General features: G+C 46.2%; 1 protein-coding gene across 5 annotated transcripts in view; it reads right to left on the reverse strand.

The window, feature by feature from the left end:
- Positions 1–301: 301 nt before the first annotated feature.
- Positions 302–25032, reverse strand: part of CPT1A (carnitine palmitoyltransferase 1A) — a 634145-nt gene continuing 609414 nt past the window's right edge. For all 5 annotated transcript variants that reach the window (XM_069624124.1, XM_069624123.1, XM_069624122.1 and 2 more), the window contains exons 17-19: positions 18829–18942; positions 5204–5296; positions 302–507 (exon numbers count right to left, since the gene is read on the reverse strand). In XM_069624124.1, the coding sequence (XP_069480225.1) occupies positions 421–507; positions 5204–5296; positions 18829–18942 (294 nt within the window). In that variant the 3' untranslated portion in view covers positions 302–420. The remainder of the gene's footprint in view (positions 508–5203; positions 5297–18828; positions 18943–25032) is intronic.

Here is a 25032-nt window from a genome sequence, read left to right on the forward strand (position 1 = left end):
AACAAAGAAAAGAAAGATCTTCCGACTCACAGTTCGAAATTGGAAACATATGAAGAAGTAAACCGGGCAGAGTACAAAACATGGAATATATTACATTCTGTCCACAATATTAATTATCATATTCTCATAAAATAAGATGATTTAGCAGCACAGCATATGTTTTTATCCACAGGGCAATGACTGATCTCCTTAAAACGGGGCAGCCAACCTTTACCATTCAGTTTTGTAACATCATGGACTATAAACAAAACGATTTAAGACAGCACAAGAGAAGGAGGACACATGCAACGACCATTTTATAAACTTTGAACTGTCCGGTGCTAACAACGAGGAATCCGTTTTCTGGTCCATCTATCCTCAGTTAGAAGAATGTTCTTTCTTTACAATTTAGACGACCATTACTTGATTCTTTTCTTCAAATCATTTAGTGGAGTTTTTGCTGAGGTTGAACAATGACAAAATATCATTCATGGAGTCCTTGAGGTGTTTGCCAAAGCGATGCGAATCCTAAGAGAAAAATACAGCTTTAAATTACCACACATTTATTAACAGAAGCTTCAACATAATTCTTAACTTACTACTTTGAAACAATTGTATTTTATTTTAACACACTTTATTTGTATCCTCCACACAAGTGGGGCTTTGAGACCCTGCATCAAAGCCCTCATAGCTTTCAAACTTCCAGTAATCACCAAGTAAAGTTATTGCAAATGGATATGGTGCTCCTCCCACAGATTCTTCATCTTTTGAAATTTCTTCCAGGCACACACTGGATCAGAACCTATTCACACAGGGAGCAAGCTAGCGGGGGTTTCCGACTCTGCCATGACAGACGGAAGAGACCTCCTCATTACATAAAAAGCCATATGCCTCCCTCTCCCCCTGGCCCCATTACTGCACTTCTATCCCAGTGGCATATGTTGGGAAATGGTAGAACTGCCACACATAAGAGATTTCAAACAATCTGATTGAGAGGCAGTGGGAGGACAGATGAGAAATCTATTGTTGGAATGCTGTATCCATAAGAAACACTGCCAAAGTAACCTGATTCGCTAATGCAGACCTTCCCCTCACATATTCCACATCTTTTGAGAGATTCCAATAGCTATATGGAAAGGTTTGAAGGTGGGAAGAGTGCGAGAAAGCAAAACTGAATGTTCTACACAAGCATCTTCTTCGGCAAGCGAATAGACAGTCATGTTTGTAAAATAATGAAGAGAGGATCAAGTTGCCACTTGATATATGTCCAACACTTGTGGAATTCAGAGTTCACTCCCTGACCGCTCGTAGCCTTCTAAACAATCTCAAAACATGTCTCGATAGACATCCCCTACCTCAAGAGTAGAGGTGCCCCACTGATTTTGCCATGAGCCTGAATTTAAACTTTCCCATGCTATCCTACAACTTCGTGTTGAACAAGGAGGCACAATTAAAACAGATCAAGAAGCTTGGCTTGCCATCCTTAGCAAACCCAAATGTCCTCATACAACAATGCCGCCTACCCACAACTCCCATGCCCTTGCATCCGACTCATCTACCTTATGACAGGACAACGAGTGGTGGGATAGTGCTGCTTACCCATACAGAGAAATGTAACCATTTGGGATTGAGTGTCACTGTGTGCGGATCATGGCTTGAGTAAATACCCAAAACCTTTTTGGCCATAAACCAAAGTGGGACAGGGAATTTAAATGTTAATGCTCATTTTGTATCCGTTTCTATGGATGCACCCCACGAAGCAGAGCGCCAAAGCAGCTTCTGCAGCTCTATACGGGGAAGGGCTGTTGGGTATTGAGCACAGGCCACTCGCAATAGCCATTGCGCTCCCCTCATTAACCTAAGGGGTTATTTTGAAATCACTCGACTTGCTCAGGCTGTGGGTTAAGCCCACTGCCTCAGTGTACTAATTGATAGTCCGAGAGCTTTTATAATAGTGCAAAATGCTTTGTCACCCCCTGGGCCAAAGCACATGAGAATAATCAAAAAAATGGATCAGAGGTAGTGAGGTTGGATTAATTCTACTAACAAGAAATCTTCATATCGTCAGATTTAGCAAAAAACTATTTTTACAACAAATTGTATACATATTTAATTAAAATATCATAGATACTGTATACACCACACATTAACGACATCTCTCTCTACCACCTTGCATACACACACGCCTTCACACACTACAATGTTTTCCACATATTCTAGCATACATAAACAATATACACTGTAGTTCCTTTTCTTCTTCACCTATTTACAATGTTCTCTTTGGCCCCACAATCTCTTTTACAGTATGCCTTTCATTAAAGCCACTCCAATTTCTTTATGGCCTATGTCTATATGTGTTTCGGTCCCCTATAGGCACCAATATTGGCCACAATTCTTATCTATATAAACAAAAAAGCAGTTCAATGTCTGCTTATGCCAAAATAAAAGGTGGCAGATGTCTTCACAAGTTCTACAGTTCTCAATCGCCTCCATTTTTTTTTTTTAATGATGGATGATCCTGTAGCACATGAGAGACTGATGCTTCTGGCTGGATTTGTCTCATGTGTGGATTAATCCAGAAAGGATGGCACAAAGGGAGATGAGGCATGGCTATTGTTGGACAGATTTTGGGAGGCCGATTTGTTTACTGTTGAATAGCAACCTCAGAGTTTGGATTTTGTAAAGATCCTTATTGGAGGAATAGGCAAACTCCCAGCCGGATTTCTGGGTATAAGGAGGGGAGCTGGACCCAGGAAACAAGTCGCCAAATGGAACTGGAAGCGATCTGAAGAAAAAGACAACCAAGGGACGCCAGAGAACTGCTATAGGAACCTGCACTGGCTCAGCCAGCACTAGTGCATTTTGGACCTCATCATTCTATTGGACAGGGGAGACCTTTCAAAGGCACATCTCTCCTTTTCACTGGTGGGTAAAACCAATTAGCTATCCTCCTCGACCTACATCGCCATTTTCAAGCATAAATTAGCTTGCATCTTTACAATTTGCCTGCAACACCTGGAACCAGCTTGGCTCTGCTGCAAGGACTTCTATCCAGCATAGGTGCTAAAATCATTGTGGGCTTTCTCGGGGCACTGCTGTGCAGACCTACACAAAAAGAGGAGCCTGCCAGAACCAGAGGTCCAACAGCCAAGCTGCTGAGGGTCTGCTGACCTGCGTCAATGCACCTTTGTGGGGGATCAAAACCGAGACCCCTTACATCACTTGTACTCCCCTATCCCTAACAGGTTTGCAATGGGCGCAAAAGCCGGCGCTGACCATTACCTTTAGGATAAGTCCCCTTGGACCTTCGGGTGGCAGCTGCTTCCTACAACTTTTACATTTGGTCTTAAGTCAGTTATGCTATATTCTGAGTACTGCTTTGTCTCTAGACTTGCTGTTTTCCTTGTCCTGAACTTTCCATCTGGGTGGCATTTACTAGTGCAACTCAAATGCAACTCTGAAGAATCCTTTGGGGCACCTAACGACTCTAAAACCTTCAATAGGTAGAGAGGGGACTTCTGATCCTAGCTACACTGTGTTTTGAGCCGCCTTATATTGTAAGGCCTATGCATTGATGCTTTAAAAAACCTTTCCCTGATTTAGTAGTTACTGTATACTGTGTGAATGCTTTAAGTAGTGAGCAACCCGCAGTGGGTTGCCAAACAAACTATGTGTTTTATATATATAGAGAGAGAGACCTTTTTACTGATCTTTAATTGCATTGATTGTGCTTGAGTATAATAGTGATAGATTTGATTATTTTTGAACTTATTTGTATGGTGCCTTTTATTTATTATCTTTACAAGTGTTAGCTGTACTATTCAACAATACATCCCTGCCACCTTATTTCAGATTGACTGCTTAGCCTTGCTACCATCAATAGATTGGTTAGGGTAACCTCTGGTTGAGGCAACCCTGAGCCCTGAGGTTGGCTTCTCCAAATCCTACCACAGGTACAGACTTTGAAAGACCCTCATGACACATGTATCTTCTTAGGATTGTACGTAAGTTGATTGAAGTTTATTACCTTGCAGCTTTAAAAAAAAAAAATAGAATGGGAGTTCCCATCCATGCCCGCACTACCCGCCCCACACACACCCCTCAACCCTTCGCACCCCAATACTTCTTTATCCCCAAACATACCTAAATTGCTTTGTCACAATGTAATTGCAGCAGAGTGAATTACAATGTAGGATATGGCAATGAGCTCTCCTGTGCTGACCAATTGTTCTACTGGAATTATAAAATTAAGGAATGCTGGGTGGTGAGGGCAAATACAAACCAGACAAATTTGGAAGACCTCTATGGGAGCAGTGACGGGCCTCACTTTAGTATTTAGCTGCAGTGAATAGCATGCATCGTTGATTAACAAATGGTGATTGGCACAATTTAAAAGCAACTGCCTGCATACCTACTGCTTAGTTAGGCAATTATTGTGATATCACATTGTGTTTTCAATTTGTCACAACCATCTCACAACTCAGTGTAAAGTTGCCTTAATTGCTTACTTGCTTCCTAAATGCCCATCAATGACTTGAAACCTATAATAAAAAGTCTATACAGTTGCTGTTTGCCGACCCTTAACATTGAGAACGTACACAGTAAAAATTATTTTGCTTTTTTTCTTATTTGTGGGCATTTGTGTTATTATTGGGTATATAGGGCAAAAGTGATTATGGTGATGTAACTGCGCCTTTTCAGCTGGTCACATCATTCTGAAATCACACCATAAAACTGCCTTAATTGGGAACAGAGCTATCTTCAATATCTATCTTTCCTCTCTTGCTCACCTGATATCCTCCTTCTCTCCACATTTCCAGTGTTATGCTGATGACACACAGCTTTCTTTCAAACTTCCCTCCACCACCTCCTCCCACATCCCTGATTGTCTGACCGCTCTCCAGGCATGGTGTGTGGCTAACAACCTCTGTCTTCATGCCAGTAAAATGGAGATCCTTCTTATTGGGACACCTGCGCCCTGTTTCTATCCTACCCACTGGCCGCCCTCCTTGGGCCCTTTACCTTCATCTTCCCTCAAGGCTAAATACCTTGTGATCATCTTCGACTCCACCCTCTCATTCACCCTCCCCATCTTGGACCTTGCCAAGAAGGCCATTTCCAGCTTCACCTCCTTAGAGTCTAAACACAAAAGGTCTGTTTCGGTAGACAGATTTTCTGCACCTGTTGGCTAAACACCTTTCATAATAATTAGTATATTACTTACCGTTTCATGGCTTGAGAATTTACTGGAAATATGGAAATTAATTAGGTTTTCACCAACTATAATATATGAAACCCCATAACCATCATCAGCAACCTGCAACAACAAAAATATTGTCAGTTTATTGTATAATGTAGGAACATCATCCACAAGTAGTTATTGTACAACAGTGTTCTATATTAAAGCAGTATAACCAGCTACATACACTCTGAGGACGAGTAGTAAAGAATACATTACGAGGCCACGCATCTAAAAAACTACAAAAACTGCAACCTTATTCCAGACCTTAGACCTTAACAATTCGGCTTGTAGGCCAGACAAACATTTCCTTGGAGTACTCCATTTTCTCATGAGGAGACGTGTTTTCCAACAGGAAGTTGCAGAGGTGTTATGTTCATCCACCTGTTTCACAAACGCGGGCATATGAGCCTCACATCAGCTTGAAGTGTGAGATGTGATGGAAATAGGACCTAATCACATTTGTAGGACACTGGGAAAGCTGTTGGAGGCTGTGACAGGAGGGGACAGAAAAAGGGGCTGATAGCAGTCAGACAGTTTGTAAAGCACTCAGAGGTGTACCGCCTGCCAGCAAGGAGAATGCAGACGTTTCCAGAGGGGAAAGAGGATACTGTTTAGGAGGGAAGATGATGGCAGTACGAAGTGTTGGCTCAGGAGCAGCTTTTGCATCAGACTGGAGAGAGTCATGATAGATGAACGAGGAATGGGCAGACCTAGCAAGTGAGAGAACCTCATCTGCCTCTCTGGCAGAATGCCAGTACCAGTGGCAGCATGTGATAAAATTAACGAAATTGCCTTTTACCACAAACTCTTGGTAATCCGATATCTTTCACATAGGGAATGTTTTGCTAATAAGATTGGCACAAACAGTCATTAGGAGTCATGTTGCAGATCCCACAGATCAGCAACAATGGTGGTAAAAATATCTGTTTTTAATGCCGATTTACTGATCTTCATGATTTGATATTTGTCAGGCGCAGTTGGGGAGCCAGATGGATTTTACATGTCCACCTGCTTTACCCACTCCACCTGACAAATGTAGCTGCGTTACTGCCAGCATCAAATTTCATGCTGGCTGCAAAGAAATGGCTTCCCAAGCAATCTGCCTGAAATTACCACCTGGTTAAAGCATACAGGTTTCATCGAAATCCATGATAAATGCCTCCGCAATTGTTAATTGTGGGGGCATTTACACTTTTCCACAAATGTAGTAAAAACGATTTTGGTGGTGTCTAACACTCAACTTTTGACTGTGGTAGAAAAGTAAAAAATTGAAACAAGGGAGCACTGTGGAGAGTTAAGAGTTGGACACATGATGGACACTTTAACCGTTTTTTAAAATAACTAGTGCAAAATCCTGTGCACATGGCCCGTTGTGTTGGGTGGAGGTTTCCCATCATTGCTTGTTAAATTTCCATTGAGCAGCTTGATCAAATGAATTTCTGTCTATATGTTTTTTTTTTAAATGTATATATTTTCTTAGTGTAAGGCACTTGAAGTATGTTGCCCAAGTGGTATCCCTGTCTTGGGCTTTTTCTGCAGATAATTGTATGTTATCATTAGGGTTTCCTGTTTTAGGTTTTGTTTTTTACTTCGGGGGGTGTTTTTCCAGTGTTTCCCATTTGCCCCTTTTGAAAAATCACAGATAACTGTTTTTTCCAGTGTAAACACAGACATATTCTTTTATTGTTTCATTGCACGCAATGTCTCAGCACAAAATGTTATGAACACTTATGCTAATCCAGTAATATCTAGAATTATTACAAGTCATACTACTTGCCATGAGATTTTATTCTTTTTTTGTTTTTGATTTTTAAATGTGCAGTTGATTTGAACGCACGTTGACTCCAGTGCCCCTTTTCCTTACTGTGAAAATGCTCCCAAATTAAACGTCTGTATTCGGGGACCCTTTTATCGTGCATTCTGTGATATGCAGGAGGAGGCGTAGTTCAGAGCATGCAGGAATATCCATAAATGCACCGTGTTGACAAAGTGACGTGCGCAAAGTGGCCCAGTTACAATTAATGGAAGTTCTAAGCCCCCATTTTATTCACCAGAAAAGAATCATGTCTAATTAATCACAATGAGGATTTACTATGGATCCATATAGTCTTATAGTTTTTGAGTGAATAGATGAACAAGAATGAATAATTGAACAGAGAATGCACGGGTGGGTGCCTCAGACTAAGTGCACGAATGAATGAGTGGGGAAAATGCACAATTGCATGAAATCCCTGGTGACAACGAGAAAAGGAGTGGACGGGTGAATGGCTGAAGGAACAGCACGTGTATCGATGAACTAAACCTTTGAGTTCATTGGCGGATGTGTGCACTGTTTAATGGTTAAATTAATTGTTCAGCTTTTACAGTGTGCCGAAACACCACTGTAGGGGTCCCAAAGTGGCTATTCTCAATGATTGCATACATCAGTGATGAAAGATTGAATTGATTAGTGCATGTGTTCATAGATGAATGAATGGGCGAGTTAATAAAAAGTTGCCGCTACTCGTGCATCAATCTTTAAGTGAATAGCACAGTCATTGTGCGCTTGGATGAAGGCACTAATGAAAGGATGAGTATAACAATGAAAAAGGGAACATGAATACACTGGCGGATAAGCAAAGGATGATGTGCTTGCATGCATGGTCAGTTTATGAATACCTACCCGGCGAACACGTGTGTGAATGAGTGAAACGTGGAATGAGCGCATGAGTTAATGGGTGAAAAAATGAATGCATGGATGGAGGTTTTGCTAATGGATGAGCGAGCAAGAATAGGAATGAAGGTGGAAATCAAATGTAGGTCTACATTATGGAATGGTAGAGTCGCATAGATTGGGGTATTGGGGGAGGATGACTCAATGGATCATTGGACAGAGGAGTTGGTCAAGATCTTACGCCTTTGTTTTTCACCATTGTGATTATTTGCATAAACTCAAGGTAGAGAACATCCTTTTCTGCCCGTGGGGAGTAGTTCTTATGTGCGTTTTCCTCTTTTAACGTGTGCATTTTTATAGTGCTGTTTCTGTAGGGTGTCGTTTCTTAGCGTGCCAAATAAAGGTTGCTGCTAACTAGGTTGCGCTTGTTCCCTTGGGATGGATAAATGCTGGGTGTGGAACCCACTGTCTGTAAGTTCCTTGCTCACCTTTCAATAGAGCCTCGTAACCCTGGGTGGTGTCTGAGACGCTTGCATTCCAAACGTGGCACATTAGAATAGTTCCCCTAACTTGCCTCCCCCAACTTCTTCTGCACTTTGGGTGATGCACCTTTCCGGTCAGGGCGGTTTGTGAAGCAGAAGCAGCATCTCCGGGTGCTTGCCCGTTCCCCCGGAGGCTGCTTTTAGAGCCCCTCCCTGCCTCGCTCGGAATTTCCGGACTTAAGCATAGCAGCTGCAGATATCCAAGTTTGTGATAATTGCTTTGCTGTTGCCCATATATTCATGCCTGCAGAGAACAGTGCTCCCAGACGCTCGATGAGAAGGGGCTGACTCGCGGCCAGGCCTCATCGTCTCCCCTCTTCCTTCCTTCCTGCGTGCATCCTGCAGGCCTTTTCTGTATTCCCAGCAGATGCTGCCAAACCTCTCCCTTATAACTATTTACTTAGTATAGCACGCCAAGTGTTGGCTTGCGGCTCTCAGGGCGTTATGTTTCACCAACAGTGATTGACAAATACAGCTTACTTATATAGACCCACCACACATTTATATTTCTGCAGGAAAATGGAGAATGATAGATGCCATTCAATGTATTGTTGGCCAACGTGGTACTCCTTTCATCGAGCTCAGAAAGGTGCAAGGCTGGATTAGGCATTTTGTGGTTCGTACCCGAGACTTGCAGCTTCTGGCCAGGTGTCTGTAGTGAGTTAATATACTAGGATTGCCACCCTAATCAAAGCATCACATAGAGCAGGAGTTTGCAGTAATGTCGAATTTTACATCCTCACTAATTTCCAACATCCCACATCTCAAGCACTCAGGAGGTCACTGCTCCACCCAGTATAAACAGGTACTAGTGCAGTGGTTAAGCACCCTGCAACTTTTCCAGGGGGAGAAGCGTCAGGTAGAGAGAGGGCAGGCTGCTGATGCCAAAGCCCGCTATGGCTTTGATTTCTGGAACAACACCTTATACAGTGCAGCAGCGCATTAGGCACAGGCCCCAATGTACGCGATGTTGAGAGCGATGGTGATGGGGTGGTCGGAAGCCACCTCAACATCCTGCAACAGGGTCAAGGCTTCACCCTTCTTATCGTCAGGAAGGCAGTCGAGGATGGGCCCCAACTTATACCACAACTCCTTGTCGTACCTTGACAGGATGGTGAGGGCATTGGCGGCCATGATGGTTGATATGGCTGTGGCCAGTCTCATCTAAATTCTTACCCTCCTGGCCCAGAGACACCATGGACGAAGAAGAGGGGTTGGAAGACCTCTTTCTAGAAATGGCTCAGACCACAGAGTCTAGCACGTGTTGGGACCTGAGGCACTTAGGAGCCGAGTCTGGAACCCAGTACTTCTTCACCAACCGGTCACGGTTAGCAGGAGTGGTATTTGAAACCTTCATGACTGGCAAGCCGTCCTCCCATACGTCGTCCAACAGTGGGACTGAGAGAATAGTTTTCTTGGATGACTCTTAGATCCAAAAGCAAGCCTTCCTTTTTCTTCTCCTCCGGCACCAGATTGAAAAGCTTGGCAGCCTTAGATATCAGAGAGAGTGGAACGAACCAATTTCGTCAACGTCTAATTCCCCGTCTGCGGGAACATAGTCATCCAACTCATCCGTGTATCAGTGGTATCTGTATTCGCAAGCGACCTACAGAAAATACCCCGGCCCACAGAAAATTGGGGAAAAGGATCCACAACCTATAAATGTGGCTACACAGGACAAGAATAGTCATCATTCTTGTTGTTTTTCTGCTCTGCTGTTATTAATAATTGAGACCAGTAACGCAAAAATCAGTATATGTCCTGGAGAAAGCAGGAAGTAATGATACCGCTGAAACCGGTAGACAATAGATCCAGGAGTGATAACCTAGATCCCGTGTTCGATACAAACGGAAGTGGTAGACACGGCACAGACATAGTAGCATCTTTTTAAGATAAGCAGCCCCAACAAAACTGGTAGCTGTTTTTTGGTTTTAGAAATCCCTTAGTTAGTAAAATCAAGGCGTTGAGTACTGTAAGCCACACAGATCCAAGGAGATGACAAAGTAAAAAAATATCGACCTTGATGTGTGCAACATTTTAGAAGACAGGAAAGTAGTGAGCAAGGCTAGGGATAGACTTTACCTCCTCTTCTGTACCCTTGACAGGTGTAATATTGGTAACCACCGAGGGCTTGCCCCTTACCTGTAGAGAGGGCCAATTAGCGAATATAGGGACATTTAGTTAGACATAGGGACTCAGACCATAGGATTAAGTAATTTGAATAAATTGTTTGTCTAAATGGTGTTAAAAAGCAGTCAGGCGAAGACAGGATAAGGAAGCCTCTTACTCCGAGTCATGGGAATTACACCATGCACTTGTGTTTGTAGCAGGAGAGAGCAGAAGGGGCTCTAGCCTTGGCTAGAATCTGTCAGCATTCCAAAGGCAATGAGAAATGTCCAAACTCTAGGTTTGCACGAGCCAATTTGTCAACTTCAGGGACACTGGGTCGTGGTGTAGAATGGATCCTTCTCCTCTGGAGGGCAGGTCTGGGAGGGGGGGGGGTAGTCTAATTCAGGGTGCTATCGACAGATGGAGAAGGTCTAAGTACCAAATTGGTGTGGCCAAGCTGGAGCCATGAGAATCATCTTGACCAATTGTGTTTGAGTGTATTGATCACACGTAGAAGAAGCAAGATTGGAGGCAATGAGTAGACAAACAGGCCCTAGCAGGAGATGGAGAAAACATGCCCCAGGCTTCTCACTTGAGGATACCTGCTGGCAAACTGAACACTTGGGAGTGGTCTGCTGTGGCCAACAAGTCGATTGATGGGCGTCTCCACTTTGAGAAAAGGTGAAGAACTTCATTTGTGGCAGGAACCCAGTAGCCTGCTGAGAGAATCTGCAATGGTATTTTGGTCTCCTGCCATGAGGAAGGGAATGAGGAACATGCCCGGAGACAGAGCCCTGTGCCACATGGTCTGTGCTTCCATGGACAGAATGGGAGGGTGGGTCTTCCCCCATTGCCACCCTGCTTTCTGATGTAGAACATTGTGGTTGTATTGTCCGTGAAGATGCAAACCACCTTGGCCTCGAGTTAGGGGTTGGAAAGACTTTAGGGCCAGAACACTGCTTGGAGCTCCAATACATTGATGTGTCTTCCTGCTCCCAGAGAAGCATGGCATGGAAGTTTCCAAAATGCGTTCCCTAACCTTCCGGGAGGTATCCGTTGTCACTGTTGCCTGATGTCCCTGTGGGCAAAAAGAAGCACCCTGCAGGAGGTGTTGGTGATGATTCCACCAATTCAGAGTGGTGCGAAACACTGGGTTGAGTGTGATCTTGTTTTTCCAGGACCCCGACCCCTGCTTCCACCTGGCATCCAGGAACTCTTGAAGAGGCCTCATCCGCGGCCTGCAGCGAGGAATTAAAGGGATGCATGAAGACATCATCCCCAATAGGGACTTGAGCGAGTGAATCTTCATCTGCTGGAGAGAGGACAGTTACTGAAACTTACAGAGCATGGCTTTGACCCACTCCTCTGAGGGAGCAGCCAGGCTGTGGAGCGTGTACAATTGTGACCCCAGGAACATGTCATTTTTGAGACAGCGACAAGGATGACTGAGAATCCCAGCCAAGTCAGGCACGGTGTGGTCTGCTCGGTGTGCTACCGAGCCAACGGTAGAGACTGAGCGCAGATCAGCCAGTCGTCCGGGTAAGGGTAAACAGATTCCTGCTCAGCGCAGGTGGGTGGCTACCGGTGCGAGGCACTTTGTAAACACTGTGATGAATCTGGTGGCGTCACCACTGATTCCCTGGCAGTGATCTCCACCCATGTGGCCAAGGGACAGCAGTCACTATGTGATTCTGACCCTGCGGCGGATATATGAAAGAGGATCACATGAGAAGAGACAGATGTCAGGGGGAGGTAGTGACTCCATTGGACGAGACCCTATAATACCCAAGTTCTTGATGGCTTTTTGTCATCCCACAAATCCCCCTTATTGTAAATATCAGAAACGCTTTACTTTGTGTCACTCTAGACAAAATTCCATTTATGCCTCAAACATTCACAACACGCATATAACATCTAGCGTTTCTGATGTTGCTCCATATAATTTTGAACATCATTTTAGAAATTCAACATCTATGGACTTCAGCTTCCCATAAAGCCTCTAGTAGGGAGGGGAAGAGGAGGGAGGAGTTGATGCAGACGGAGCGAAGTCCGAAACCTAATGTGCAGACTAGTTGTTTGACTGAACCACAAGTGCGCGGGACATTTAAAAATGGCATCCACACTCAATAAAGGAACGATACGTGAAAAACCGTGCAGGAGAAAGCCGACAGAGAAGAGGGCACATCCATGAGGTGGCTCTTGAATGCAAGTCACACATACTGGCATGGCGTGAAGGAAGGAGTGACGCAGCAGGCACACATGAAGGACCGTGGAAGCAAATGGGAGCCACAGCAGAGCTCCTGGAGGTACGGTCCTGCTGGGAAGCAAAATTATCCAGTCCAAGCCACAGAGGGAAGCCAGCGAGTGAACGCATAGCTACATGGAATGCTGGAGAAACTTCTGCATTGTGTAAGAAGCCGTCCCAAGGAGGAAGCTTCACCGCAGAGGCAAGCCATAAGTTGGAGACGCTTTGAACTACCGGTGAGGCTGCCCAGAGCCATTGGGGACCTCAGGGCATATTGACACGCATACAATAAAGTGAATTAATCATATGAGACTGTTATTATGGACAATGCTCGAAGGCGATTTGAATACAGGCAAAACCCAATGTTAAATTAATGTTGAAAAGGAAGAATATTTGAATACTGACAAGATTAAGTGCAGCAACAACACTTGAAAAAAATACCTATGCATTAGATGTCAATGTGGGGGAAAGCTGGGGCAAGTGTTACCCAAAGTAAACATATTGAAACACAACAAAGTTGATGCAGTTGTGTCATAGTGAAAAGGACAATGAAATCAAAAATAATTCCTGGTAAAAAGAATACACAAGGCAGTTGACATTTGGGGAAGACACCGGGCAGTGAAGTATAACAGGGGATATGCAGGACCCCACAGGAGGATTACTGGCAGGGGAGTATACCAGGCAATCCACCAAAGTTGTATAAAGTCTCTAACATTGTGGCAAGATATCTGGCAAAGGAGTATACCAGGGGATCTATGAAGTCAAAAAGTCCTGGCAACCAAATATACCAGGTATTTTCAAACTGTATAAGAACTTTAAAACGGTGGGAAGATACCTGGCAGGGGAGTATACCAGGAGATGTGAAGAGATCACAAGACGACTCCTGGTAAAGGAATACACCATGCAATCTTTCAATATACAAGAGAAGTTTAAAAAAATCGTATTGTGAAGTTTATTATACGAACAAACACTTTGTGAATCCAGTACAAAGAAACCAAGGAACTGTTAAATAAAAGACATTTGTGATACCAAGAAAATGTTGTTCTAAACACTTTTGCCATCCTACATAAACATCCAGGGGAAAGAAACCAGCCTCTGGTTCCAAGGGTTTCTCTTTGGAGAACACTTTGTTGGCTTTATCTTCATATTTTCATCATGAATACTTTTTACTAAACATAAGTCTGAGACATTTTCTTGCACCCTTGGCTGTTTGTTTCTACTGTGAGGGTCAAATTAGAAGGTTTTGGATATAAGGACGGTTTCTAAGTTTCTAACGACTTGACCCAGGCTGATCTTTTAGTTTTAGTTTCTTAGACGGGGAAACTCTTCTTTAGGATGGGGTTAGAGAGGAGTTTTTCCAACCCATTTCTATTTAATAAAAATATCTGACATGAGAATATTACACTTTATGTCTGCCTCTCATTTCTAACCTCTCAACACCCTTGGCGCTGACATTAGGCCGAATGGCAGAGCTTTGAACTGATAGTGCCACGCCTGCACCACAAAGTGAATGAAGCGCCTGTGTTTTCGATGGATGGGAATGTGGAATTATGCATCCTCCAAATCCCGGGATGAAAGGAAATCTCCTTCATCAGTTGCTTCAGCATGTGCTATAGTGTGACCATGCAGAACTTCTGCGATTAGAGGAACTTGTGGAGTTCCCCGAGAGCCAGAATGGTTCTCCACGCACCCGACTTGTTTATCACCAGGAAGTGCACCCCGGAACCCTGCGGGTGTGAAGGAACGGCTTTGATGCCCCCCCGCGTTTTTGATTTCTTTTTTTAGAAGGGACTGAACATCCTGCAGGAGGAGAGACAGATGTTCTTGCCTTTGCACTGGCGGAATGGAGGGGCATTTGTCCTTAACCTCCAGTGTGTGAAGTGACAGATGATTTGGGGCACCCACTAGTCAGTGGTGATGTTGCGCAACGACAAACAGTCAAAGCTGGCCTCCCACTGGGGTGCTGAATTGGGTGCCCGAGACCTCACTCTGGTGGGACTTGATTTGGGGTTTGCGTGCGAGACGAAGTGCCACGCCATCATGGTTACCCTCTATACGCCTGCAACCTCTCCCTGTATGCCTCCTCTGAGCTGGTGCGGGAAGGTTGATTGGCAGGATGATAATCTCTAGAGGTCCTGGAGAATCTGCCTTTGCTGGACCAAAAAAAGACTTCCTTTTCTGTTGCAGGGTACCTAGGGAACGAGCAGTGTCCATGTCCATCTTGTTGGCTAAGAGTGTAATATCGAGCCGCTTCCCACTGGGGTCTTCTCCATCAAAAGGCATGTCTATTACCTTAGACTGCATATCTGGGTGAATGTATGTAGTTTTCAACTACCGTTGATGCCTGAGGATCGCTCTGTTACACATCTGGCAGAAACCGGTGTCCACAATATTGAGAGCCACAGTAATGGCATGATCTGATGCCGCCTCACTTTCACGTAGTAAAGTCAGAACGTCTTCACGCTCATCGCCAGGCAAGAAATCTAAGATTTTACCCATCTTGTACCATAATTCCCTGTCATATCTAGAGAAGATAGCCAGGGAATTGACTGCTGTAATGGTGGTTGCTGCTGTGGCGATGACACGCTTTCCAAAAGCATCCAGCTGCTTGCCATCCTTGTCAGGGGGCACCATGAAACGAGAGGACGGGTTGACCGAACTTTTCTGTGCTGCAGTGCCCACTACAGAGTCAGGGCCAGGCTGAGTGCGCAGACACTTGGGAGCGGAGTCTGTGACCTTTTATTTCTTGTCCAGCCAGTCCTCCTTCAGAGGTACAGAGGAAGGGTTATTCATAACTAGCAAGCCATCCTCCCAAATGTTGTCAAGCAGTGAAAAGGGAATCATCCTTTCTTCTGTTCTTCAAGAACAAGATCAAAAAGCTTCACAGTACACGCCAGCAGAGCATGAAAAGAGAGTCTATTTCATCCAGAGGCGAATCTCTTGATGGCATCTCTGGGGGCTCCCCATCTGCAGGGGCTAATGCATCATACTAGTCCGTAGCAGTATACGTGTCCGGAGAGGTTTATAGTGATCACGTCAAAAAAATAGCATCGACAAACAAAAGCATCGAATACAAACTGTCAAATGCAAAAGCATCCACAATTTTACATGTAAAAGTTAAATTCCATCGAAACCAGTCCCTCGACAATATACATGGACTGGTTTCAATGGAAATGCACTTTTACATGTAAAGAGTAGCATGTCCATGCTTTTTTTGCAACTTTCCAACGTTACATGGCGTGGTCCAGTGCTGAAATTTCAGCACTGGCCAGCTCCTTGTACCGTTTTAAAGTTTTTCTGTATATTGGGTGGGTGGGGGGTATTTCCCCCCTCAGATTCCCCCCCCAAACCCCACGCTTCCCAACTCTAACCGTAGCCCTAATCCTAATGTAACCCCTTAATCTAACCCTAGCCCGAACCCTAACCCTAATGTAACCATAAGCTAACCCTAGCCCCAACCCTAACCCTTACCCTAATGTCACCCTTAATCTAACCCTAACCCTAATCATAACTTTACATTTCGATGTATCCATCACATTATTTTCAACTAAATGGCCATTCTATTGAATGGCATTTCGATGAAAGAAATTACATGCTTTGCAGTTAGATGCATTGTCATTCGATGGAATGACTGGATACCGTCCGGAGATACTCCCGTGTCTGGACCAGTGTTTTGTATTTGTTTGTGAGGGTTGCCACAGGACTAGGAAACGATGGAGCTGGTCTCAGCAGGTGGGAAGGCTGAGCCACTGGTGGGGCCACCACCACAGGTCAGAGTCTGCTACTGGTTGCTCCTTGAGGGGCACCTTGAGCGGTCAGAGGAGGCAGTCTCTGCCGCAGTTCCATGACCAGGGTCTGCATAGTAGATACAATGTCGAGTGACAGATCCCTCTGTAGCAACGGAGTTCCCACTGGAACTGTAGGCACAGCCATTGATGGAACAAGCAGCTGGATTGCCACTGGTGGAACAGGTGGTCATCACTGTTTGGGAGGATTCGGTAGAATTGGATCTGGTAGGTCCTCAATATCATCCTGCTCAGAGAATAAAGTCTCCAGAGGCTCTTAATCTCCCGAGAAGACATCCTCTTGCAATAGTGCAGGCGGTGCAGCTTCCCTAGACCTAGGTACCAGAAGAAGAGGGGTTTGGATTTAGCAGGTCGAGACAGAAAGGAGAGTGATGGCAGCATCTCTCTGTCCACACTGGAGCTCCTAGGAAAGGTAGCAATCCCTGGTGTTTGTGGAGAGGACAACGCTGACGTAGATGTCAATGGTGCTGAAGCCGGCCTTGGAGGAAGAGCAACTCTGGCACTCCTTGTTGTGATCATCAACAAAGTGGTTGACAAAGCAGTCATCAATGGGCAGTCGTCAATGAGGTCAGTTTCACCTTATGGACCGTCGACGTGGTTGTTGTGGGAACTGTTGTAGATGAGGTCATGGACCGAGGAATTGGCTTTGACGATTTGTGCCCGAGGCTCGTCGATGGAGTAGTTGTTGAAGATGTCAACAATGTTTGGCTGGGGCTCGTCGACAGGGGTGTCATTGTGGATGGGCGTTTTCTTCGTTGAAGAGTGGATGGTATGCCCTGTAGTCATAGTCGAAGGTGAAGCCGCCGACACGGATGACATCGGCTGGGGCGGTGGGCGGAAGCATACAAAGTGTCCCTTGGTAGGTTTCTTCCTCATGGAATTGTCCTCATGGAACGTCAACCTCTTCCTAGAGGGAGTCTTTTCCGTAAGTTTGCCAACCGTAACAGAAATAGGACTTCGGATCGAGGCTGAGACAGAGGACCTGGTACCCTCCTCCAGACAAGCCTTCTGAGTTTTCGAAGACAAGGACTGGCAAATGGAGCATGCATCCACATCATGGCCTGGGTGCAGGCAACAGATGCATTTTTCATGCCGATCATTGACAAAAATGTTCCCGAGGCGACCATTTGAGTAGTGCTTGAAAAGGCTCTTCTTGCTAGAATCCACCATTGTCGCATGGAGAAGGCCTGAAATCTGAGAAGACCTCCTGGAATGAGAAGATCTTCGGATGTTCTGATCTTTACCGGTAATGGATCCCTGCTACCAGAAAACTCAACGGTGACCACTGATGAAGGAAAAAGAAGAAAAAAGTTGTTCAAAAATAGAGAAATAGCGAGTTTGAGGAGCGAAACACAAGGACTCCCAACACTTGAACGTGCTGTAAAAATCTGAAGATGTCCACCAGGGGTGTAGCTAAGGAGGATCACTCTCATTGACTGGGGCATTATGACCCAAAGTGACAGCAACAGGCTGTACAAGTGCAAGCAGTTTTAAATGTAAAGCAAAACTACTTTATTGTTACTGAGGATTCCAGCTTTACGACAGAGAATATTCATGAACATCTTAACCAATGAAAGAGCCCATGCTGGAGAATAATCACGACACCAATTAACATTTTCCTAGAATTTAGGATTGGCCATTTTCAATAATATATTAGCATTGTTACTGTGCTATTTGCAGACAGTCATGGGAATTATCACAATTTTTCTTACAGGCAAAGACATCTAGTACATGACAAACATACTTTCTAATTTCAAAAGGTCACTAAAATAGTACAATATTTGTATGATAGTGACAGTTCAAGTTCAGTGGCATATCAGTGGGGAAGTGAAGAAAAGGGACCAAGATGGGCACTTTCGGTTGTGTACCGGCCTCATACAATTACATTCCTCGCAACTCAGAAGCTTAAACTGTTTGTCACCTGTTGTGGAGTCAGTTCATTCACACGGCAAGTCCCTTACCCATTTATAGACTTTACTGGGCTCTCACCATTATAAAAACAAGCAAACAATCATGTTTTCACCCGCCCGACAACTCAAAAGGTTGAGAGGGGTGTTATTATCCAGGCTAGAGCATATCCATTGTGTAATCCTTTGTAAACAATTAGTTAAGGTTGGCTTTGTGCTTAAACTTCTGTGATAAAATGAGGTTGTCACACTTTGATACTGAAATGTGATGTATCATGTTCAAGTGCTCGTTGTACAGAAGACAAGGCAGTCTATAAAATACATTACTGTTTAATTTGTACTCACAGGTCCAAACCCTCCACCACTTGAGACATATTCTGGGTTCTTGTCTAGTTGAAAGAGTTCCACTTGCTGCTGCGGTGTCTGACTGGTGGACAGTCTCCAAGGTTCAGACAAAACCTGTTGGTTAAAAAAACGATTAATTTGAGGTTACTGTATGTAGCTGTTCAGCAATGAGATTCATCCATCATATGTTCTCATTAACTAAATAGACCAATGTTGGCACCAGGTTTTAAATGCTCAACAAATCTCGTTGTGTATTGATGTTCTAGCTTTTGTAAATCAGATCCCGGAGTTAAAGTGATCTATTTTATTATGGTTTCATTCTATATTTGTTTGGCGAATGTAAAGAAATGTTACTAGATATTTGGTCTTGTATGTGGATCATTTGAATTGTAATGGGACTGCTGTGTACTAAGAATGGATTAGCTATCCATAGATGTGCTGCTTGCAAAGGTGTTAGTAGCGAAATAGTTTATTTAAAATGGTATTGATTACTTGTCTTAAATGTATATGTTATGTTTGTAATGTGTGAAAGGTTCATTTTAAACTGAAGCACAATACATAAAATAAAAATTATCTGAATCCAACTGGCTGAATATTAGTGCAGTCATTCATTAAGAAACAGAACACATGGAGCTCTAGTCCAAAAGGTGTCTGCTTGCAAAAAGTCCAAAGCAGAACACCCTTCTCCACTTTAAGTATTTTCAGGTATTTCTTTGACTTCAAACTAGAAATGATCTGCCGGTCAAATTGGCATGAAAATGTTTTAAGTTACTCACCGTAGTGACTAACGTACTCCTAGTTCATAGTCCCCTTTCCTCCATACGGTATGGGCGTCCCTCGCCACGGACGGGAGATGGAATCTTTTTCACCAGAAGAAATCTTCTTCCCCTTTAAATTTAGAGGCACGTGGGGGTGCAGCCCTGGGAGCATGCACTCCCCTGACTCCACCCACCAGCGCCAAACCTCAGTCTCCATCGACACGTCGACAATATTACCATTGCTTAATGACACCAGTTCAATTAGGGGGGAGGATGGTGGGACTTATGGAGGAAAGGGGTCTATGGAGTAGGAGGGCGTTAGTCACTATGGGGAGTAACTTCTTACTTTTATGTCCCGTCCCCTTTCCTCCATACTGTATGGGCGATTACAACTGAATGTAGCCCCAGGGTGGAGAGGTGACCCTCCTTAAGAAAACATGTTCCTTAATACTGCCTGCCGGAATGCTGAGTCTGCCCTGGAGCCGGCATCCAAATAGTAGTGCTTGCAAAAAGCAGAGGGAGTAGCCCACGTGGCCACGTGGCCACACTACTGATGCCCTGCCACGGGACGTGTCTCTGGAACGCTTTGGCTCCGACAACATGGGCATGCATATTTGCCGGAAGTGGTTTGTGCTGCCCCTCATAGGCCGAAACCATCCACCTAGCTATGGAGGCCTTGGAATCCTGATATCACAGCCTTGAGTAAGGTGACAAATAGAGCCTCAGATTTGCGCAAGCTCCTGGTTCTGTCCAGATAGAACTTTAGCATGCGCCTAACATCTAGACAGTGCAGAACCCTCTGAGCATCATCCTTGGGGTCTGCAAAGAAAGTCAGTAGTACCTTCTCCTCATTTAGGTGGAACAAAGGGACTACTTTAGGCAAGAATGCAGGATGCGTTTGGAGGACCACCTTGTCCCTATGAAAGGTAGTGTACGGCTCAGAAGCCACCAGAGCTTAGATTTCACCAACACAGCGTGCAGACGGAAGACCTACTAAGAGGGCTGTTTTAATGGTGACTAGCCTGATGTCCGCGGACACCATTGGCTTAAAGGGTTTATGCACCATGGTGCCCAACACTATGCTGAGGATCCACACAGGGTGTGGCATCTTGATAGGCGGGTAGAGGCTGGTGTGGCCCGCCAAATGTTTTAACCACTAGGTTGGCGGATGAGAAAACGTCCTCCTGCGAGTTCCGGTAGACTCTGATGGCCGCCAGATAGGTGCGGCATGTGTCCATTTGTACCCCTTAGTGTGCAAGATGTGCCGAAAAGGATAGCACATGGTTCAATGTGCAAGTAAGAGGATCAACCTCCTTAGAGACTCAGCCCAGTGGCAAAACCTAATCCACTTGCTTTTGTACTGGCTCCTAGTAGCATTGCTCCTAGCACCCTGAATGATGTCAAGGTTAGCCTGCAAGAGATGCAGATGCTTTAATGGGACCTGTTCCGGAAACACGCTGTAAAGGCCAACTTCTGAGGGGCAGGGTGGATGACTGTCCCCCCCCCCCTACCCCTCCTGCTGCGACAGTAGATGAGCTGGGCCCAGTGAAAGGTGATCAGAGGTTGGTCTTACAGGCTGACCAGCTCTGAAAACCATGGCTTCGCCAGCCACCACAAAACTATCAGATTGATACTGAGGTGCTGGGACTCCCTTATCTTGCAGATCACCCTGTGTACCAGGGGAGTGGAAGGGAAGGCATAGGCGTTCATGCTGTTCCACTGTATCTGTAACGCATCGCCCAGAGAGCCTAGACCCTGTCCTTGCCAGGATGCAAACTGAGGGCACCGTGTTGTACCAGGTGGCAAAGAGGTCCACCTGAGGATGACCCCATCTGTTGAGGATCCCCTGAAGGACCTGATGGTTCAATTGCCATTCGTAATTGTCTGCACCAAACCTGCTGAGCCTGTCCACCTGCGGGTTCGACTCCCCCGGGAGGTTGATCGCTGTATGTCATTTGCCTGAGCACACTCCCAGATGCGGACCACCAGGGGGCATAGAGGAGACCTTGTGCCACCTTGCTTGTTGATGTAATACATGCTGGTGGAGTTGTCTGTTTGGATGAGGAACGTCTTGCCACTGATGAGGGGCAGGAAGGCCTCGAGAGTGAGCCAGATGGCCTTCAGCTCTAGCCAATTGATATGGGCCTCTTGTTCCTGAAGAGACCAAACTCTGTGGACGCTGTGGTTGTCCATGGTAGCTCCAGAGCCCTCAAAGGACAAGTCTGTGGTGATGGTAACCTGCGGTGCTAGTTGACTGAAGGACCTGCCTATCCTCAAGTTGCAGTCCGTGCTCCACCAGACAAGGTCCTGGGGGAGAAAAGGAGGAATGCTGACAAGTCCCGCTTGGCATCTCTGAACCTGACTCCATGAGGCTGCGAAGTGCAGCTGTAGTCTCCTCATTTTTAGCCTTGTGTAAGGTACTGCCAGAAGACATGCCACCATGATACCCAGGAGGTGCTGGTACCTCCAGGCTGATGTCTCCTCTGTTGAAAAAATGACGTATGGCCCTCTTGATGGCTATTACCTTGTCCTATGAGGGAAAGACTCTCTCTGAGTTTGTATCCTACATGAGGTCCAGGAACAGTAGACTATGTCGGCCCCAGCTGTGACTTCTTGAAATTGATGGAAAATCACAATTCGTGTAGCATATTCAGGAGGGCGGAGGTGGTGTGCTGGACCGTCTCAGGGGATCTCACCCTGATGAGCCAGTTGTCTAGATATGGGTTGACATGGTTCCCCGGAGCCCAGAGGAGGGCTGCCACTGTATTCATAAGCTTGGTAAATACCCTGGGGGGCTGAATTGAGGCCAAAATGGTAAAACCTTGTATTGGAAGTGGAAGCCCATGATCCTGAACCTCAGGAAGGATCAATGGGACTGCCAAATCGGGACCTGTAGATAAGTGACCTTCAGATCCAGGGAGCACATCCAATCTGCCTTGCACAGTGTCTCCTCAATAAGCGCTGGGGTAACCATCTTGAACTTTTGAAGCAGGAGGGAATGGTTCAGGGTGGATAGGGCCAACACAACTTTCAGGCCATCCTGGTTCTTGTGTATGGCAAAAATTCTGGAGTAGAAACCCATGCCCGACTGGAAGGCTGGGACTTCTTCCACTGCTTGACTCTGGACGAGTGAGCAAATCTCAGCCAATAGAGTTGTCCCAATCTGTGGGAGTGGAGAAGGAGGGGAGGGAGGGCCCAGTAGGCAGTAGCCCGTGAACACTACTCACAGAATCCAGTGGGGTGCGAACCTAGTGCGCCAATGCTGTGTGTGAAGGGCAAGCCTGGCCTCCACTGGAGACACGTGGACCAGGAGGGTAGTGGCATGCCTTTTTTCCCCTCTGAGGCTGGGGCTGAGGAGAGGGACTGAAAAAAGCCCTTATTCCCAGCCTTGTGCTGTTTGTGGCGGTGTTGACTTAGAGACCGGTCTGGCTGTCTGGACTGTCGTTCCTGGAAGCCCGGAACCAGCCGAAGGCCCGTCCCTTGTCGGAAAGCTGGTGCCTCTGGCTGTACATCTTGGCCGTGGACTTTGTAAAGATAGATAAGGATTTTGCAGTCTGGGAACTGTTCTTTGTCTTATTAAGCTCATTGTTGGTGGAATGAAATAGGTCACTACCCTCGAATGGAAGGTCCAATATGCGTTCCTGGACATCCGGGATGAATTTGGTAGCCCATAGCCAGGCAGTCCTTTTCATATCCATGGCGATGCAGATGGCACAGCCTGGGGAGTCTAAATGCATCAATGTAGAATCCATGATGTCTTGAGCCACCATCTTTGCTTCTACCAGCCCTGTCTTGAAGTGTGCCTGACTGCACCGGAAGTTCCGGAAGGAAGTCGGCTATTTCCCGCCATAGCTTCTGGTTAACGGCTGTGAGCATGGCATCTCCATTGGACTGACAAAGGTGCAGCGAGGCGTTGGAATAGACCTTCTTTACATACACCTCCAAGATCTTCTCCTCCCTGCCTAGCAGTGCCGAGGACAAGGCGGCTGAGGAAGACTGCGGCTTCAAGTAGATGGAGGCTGCGGCAATCACCGAGAAGTGTGGTTGAGGGTGTGCTGACAGCAAGAGTGTATGCCCCTCCAATTGCCTGTACTTGGCATTGAGCCGCCTGTTGGTGGGCTGCACCGAATGGGGTTCAAGCCATACCTTCTTGGCCAAGGCTATAATGTCCTTTTGCATCGGAATCCCCATTCTAGCCGAGGGCCATAGAGTGGGGACCTCTGTCAGGACTCCGGCCTTCAGCTGTTCGACCTCAGGTTATGGAAGCCCCAAGTACTCAGCTAAGCCTGCGAACCGATCATGGAATGCCTTGGCCGATGATGTGTCGGGGTCCTCCTCATCCGTGTTCGCTGGGGTGTCCTGCTGATCCGGAGCGGGTGGAGGAGTACTCGGTGCCTGAGGCTGCTGTGGAGGCTGGTGTGGAACTGCAAGGCAGCCAGAGGCAAAGGAGCCGACAACGTGGGTTCTGGAGTTGGCAGCTTGGGCTGCGCTGAGGCACCAGAGCCACAGGCAGATTGACTGTGGGTGCTGGTGGAGGGAGCGGAGACAGCATGTCCCTGATTGCATCCCTAAGGAAGGCTCCCATCTGCGGGGATCGCATAAGTATGAGGAATCTCTCCAAAAAAAATAAAATAAAAATAAAAATCGGTCCTCACAGGCCAGTGAGGCGCTAGGTGGCATCAGCGGAAGAGCAGAACCCAAAGGCTGCTGAGGCCTGGGCGTACTCTGCCTTCTCTGCTGAGTGTATCTGCCCTGTGACATTGAAGGATCTACTGTAGGCCACGTACCTGGTGGAGACCAGTCCAACCTCGAAACTCGTTCTTCCACCTGCTCCATGAAGGGTGGTGGCATTGGACGAGCAGCCATCTTGTCTGGCACGGCAGCCATCTTGTCGGGCTGCCTACCACATATCTGCGCTGTGGTGCTTTCCTCGCTGAGCCCGGCCTCCTACAGGACTCTTGGCGGATCTTGAGGCCTACCCTGCACCGCAGGACGGTGCCTGGTCGGTGTCATGCCCTCAGCTGTGTCGCCGGTAGTGCTGCATTCTGGCGCCCCCTCAGACATTTGTCCGGTAGTAGGGAGTAGCCCCTCAGGTGGAGACCCGGTAAAAGAACCTTGCGGTCCCTCCGGTAGGATCCAGCAACCCCTCGACCTGGCGGCTGGTAGCTGAAGCAGCCTTGGTACCTGTGCTGGTGTTAGAACCTGGACGGTCCCTCTCGCTCTTAAGTTTCCAAGGAAAGGAGTCACCCTTGCGGGTTGCTGATGAGAAGAGTAGCCTTACATTGTGCCGTGACTTGTCTGATGAAGTTCAAGTTCTCTAGAGGCAATTGTTCGAAGAGCTCTCTCCACCGAGCTAACCTGTGGGCGTGCGGATTAAGTGCGATGCACACGGTGCAGCCGTCTCTGCCGTGGTCGGGGCCAAGGCCGCAGAGGCAAAGGCTGTGGG

The sequence above is a fragment of the Ambystoma mexicanum genome, chromosome 11 (genome assembly GCF_040938575.1).
Source record: "Ambystoma mexicanum isolate Mex_15411 chromosome 11, UKY_AmexF1_1, whole genome shotgun sequence".
In the NCBI taxonomy this organism is placed as follows: Eukaryota; Metazoa; Chordata; class Amphibia; order Caudata; family Ambystomatidae; genus Ambystoma; species Ambystoma mexicanum.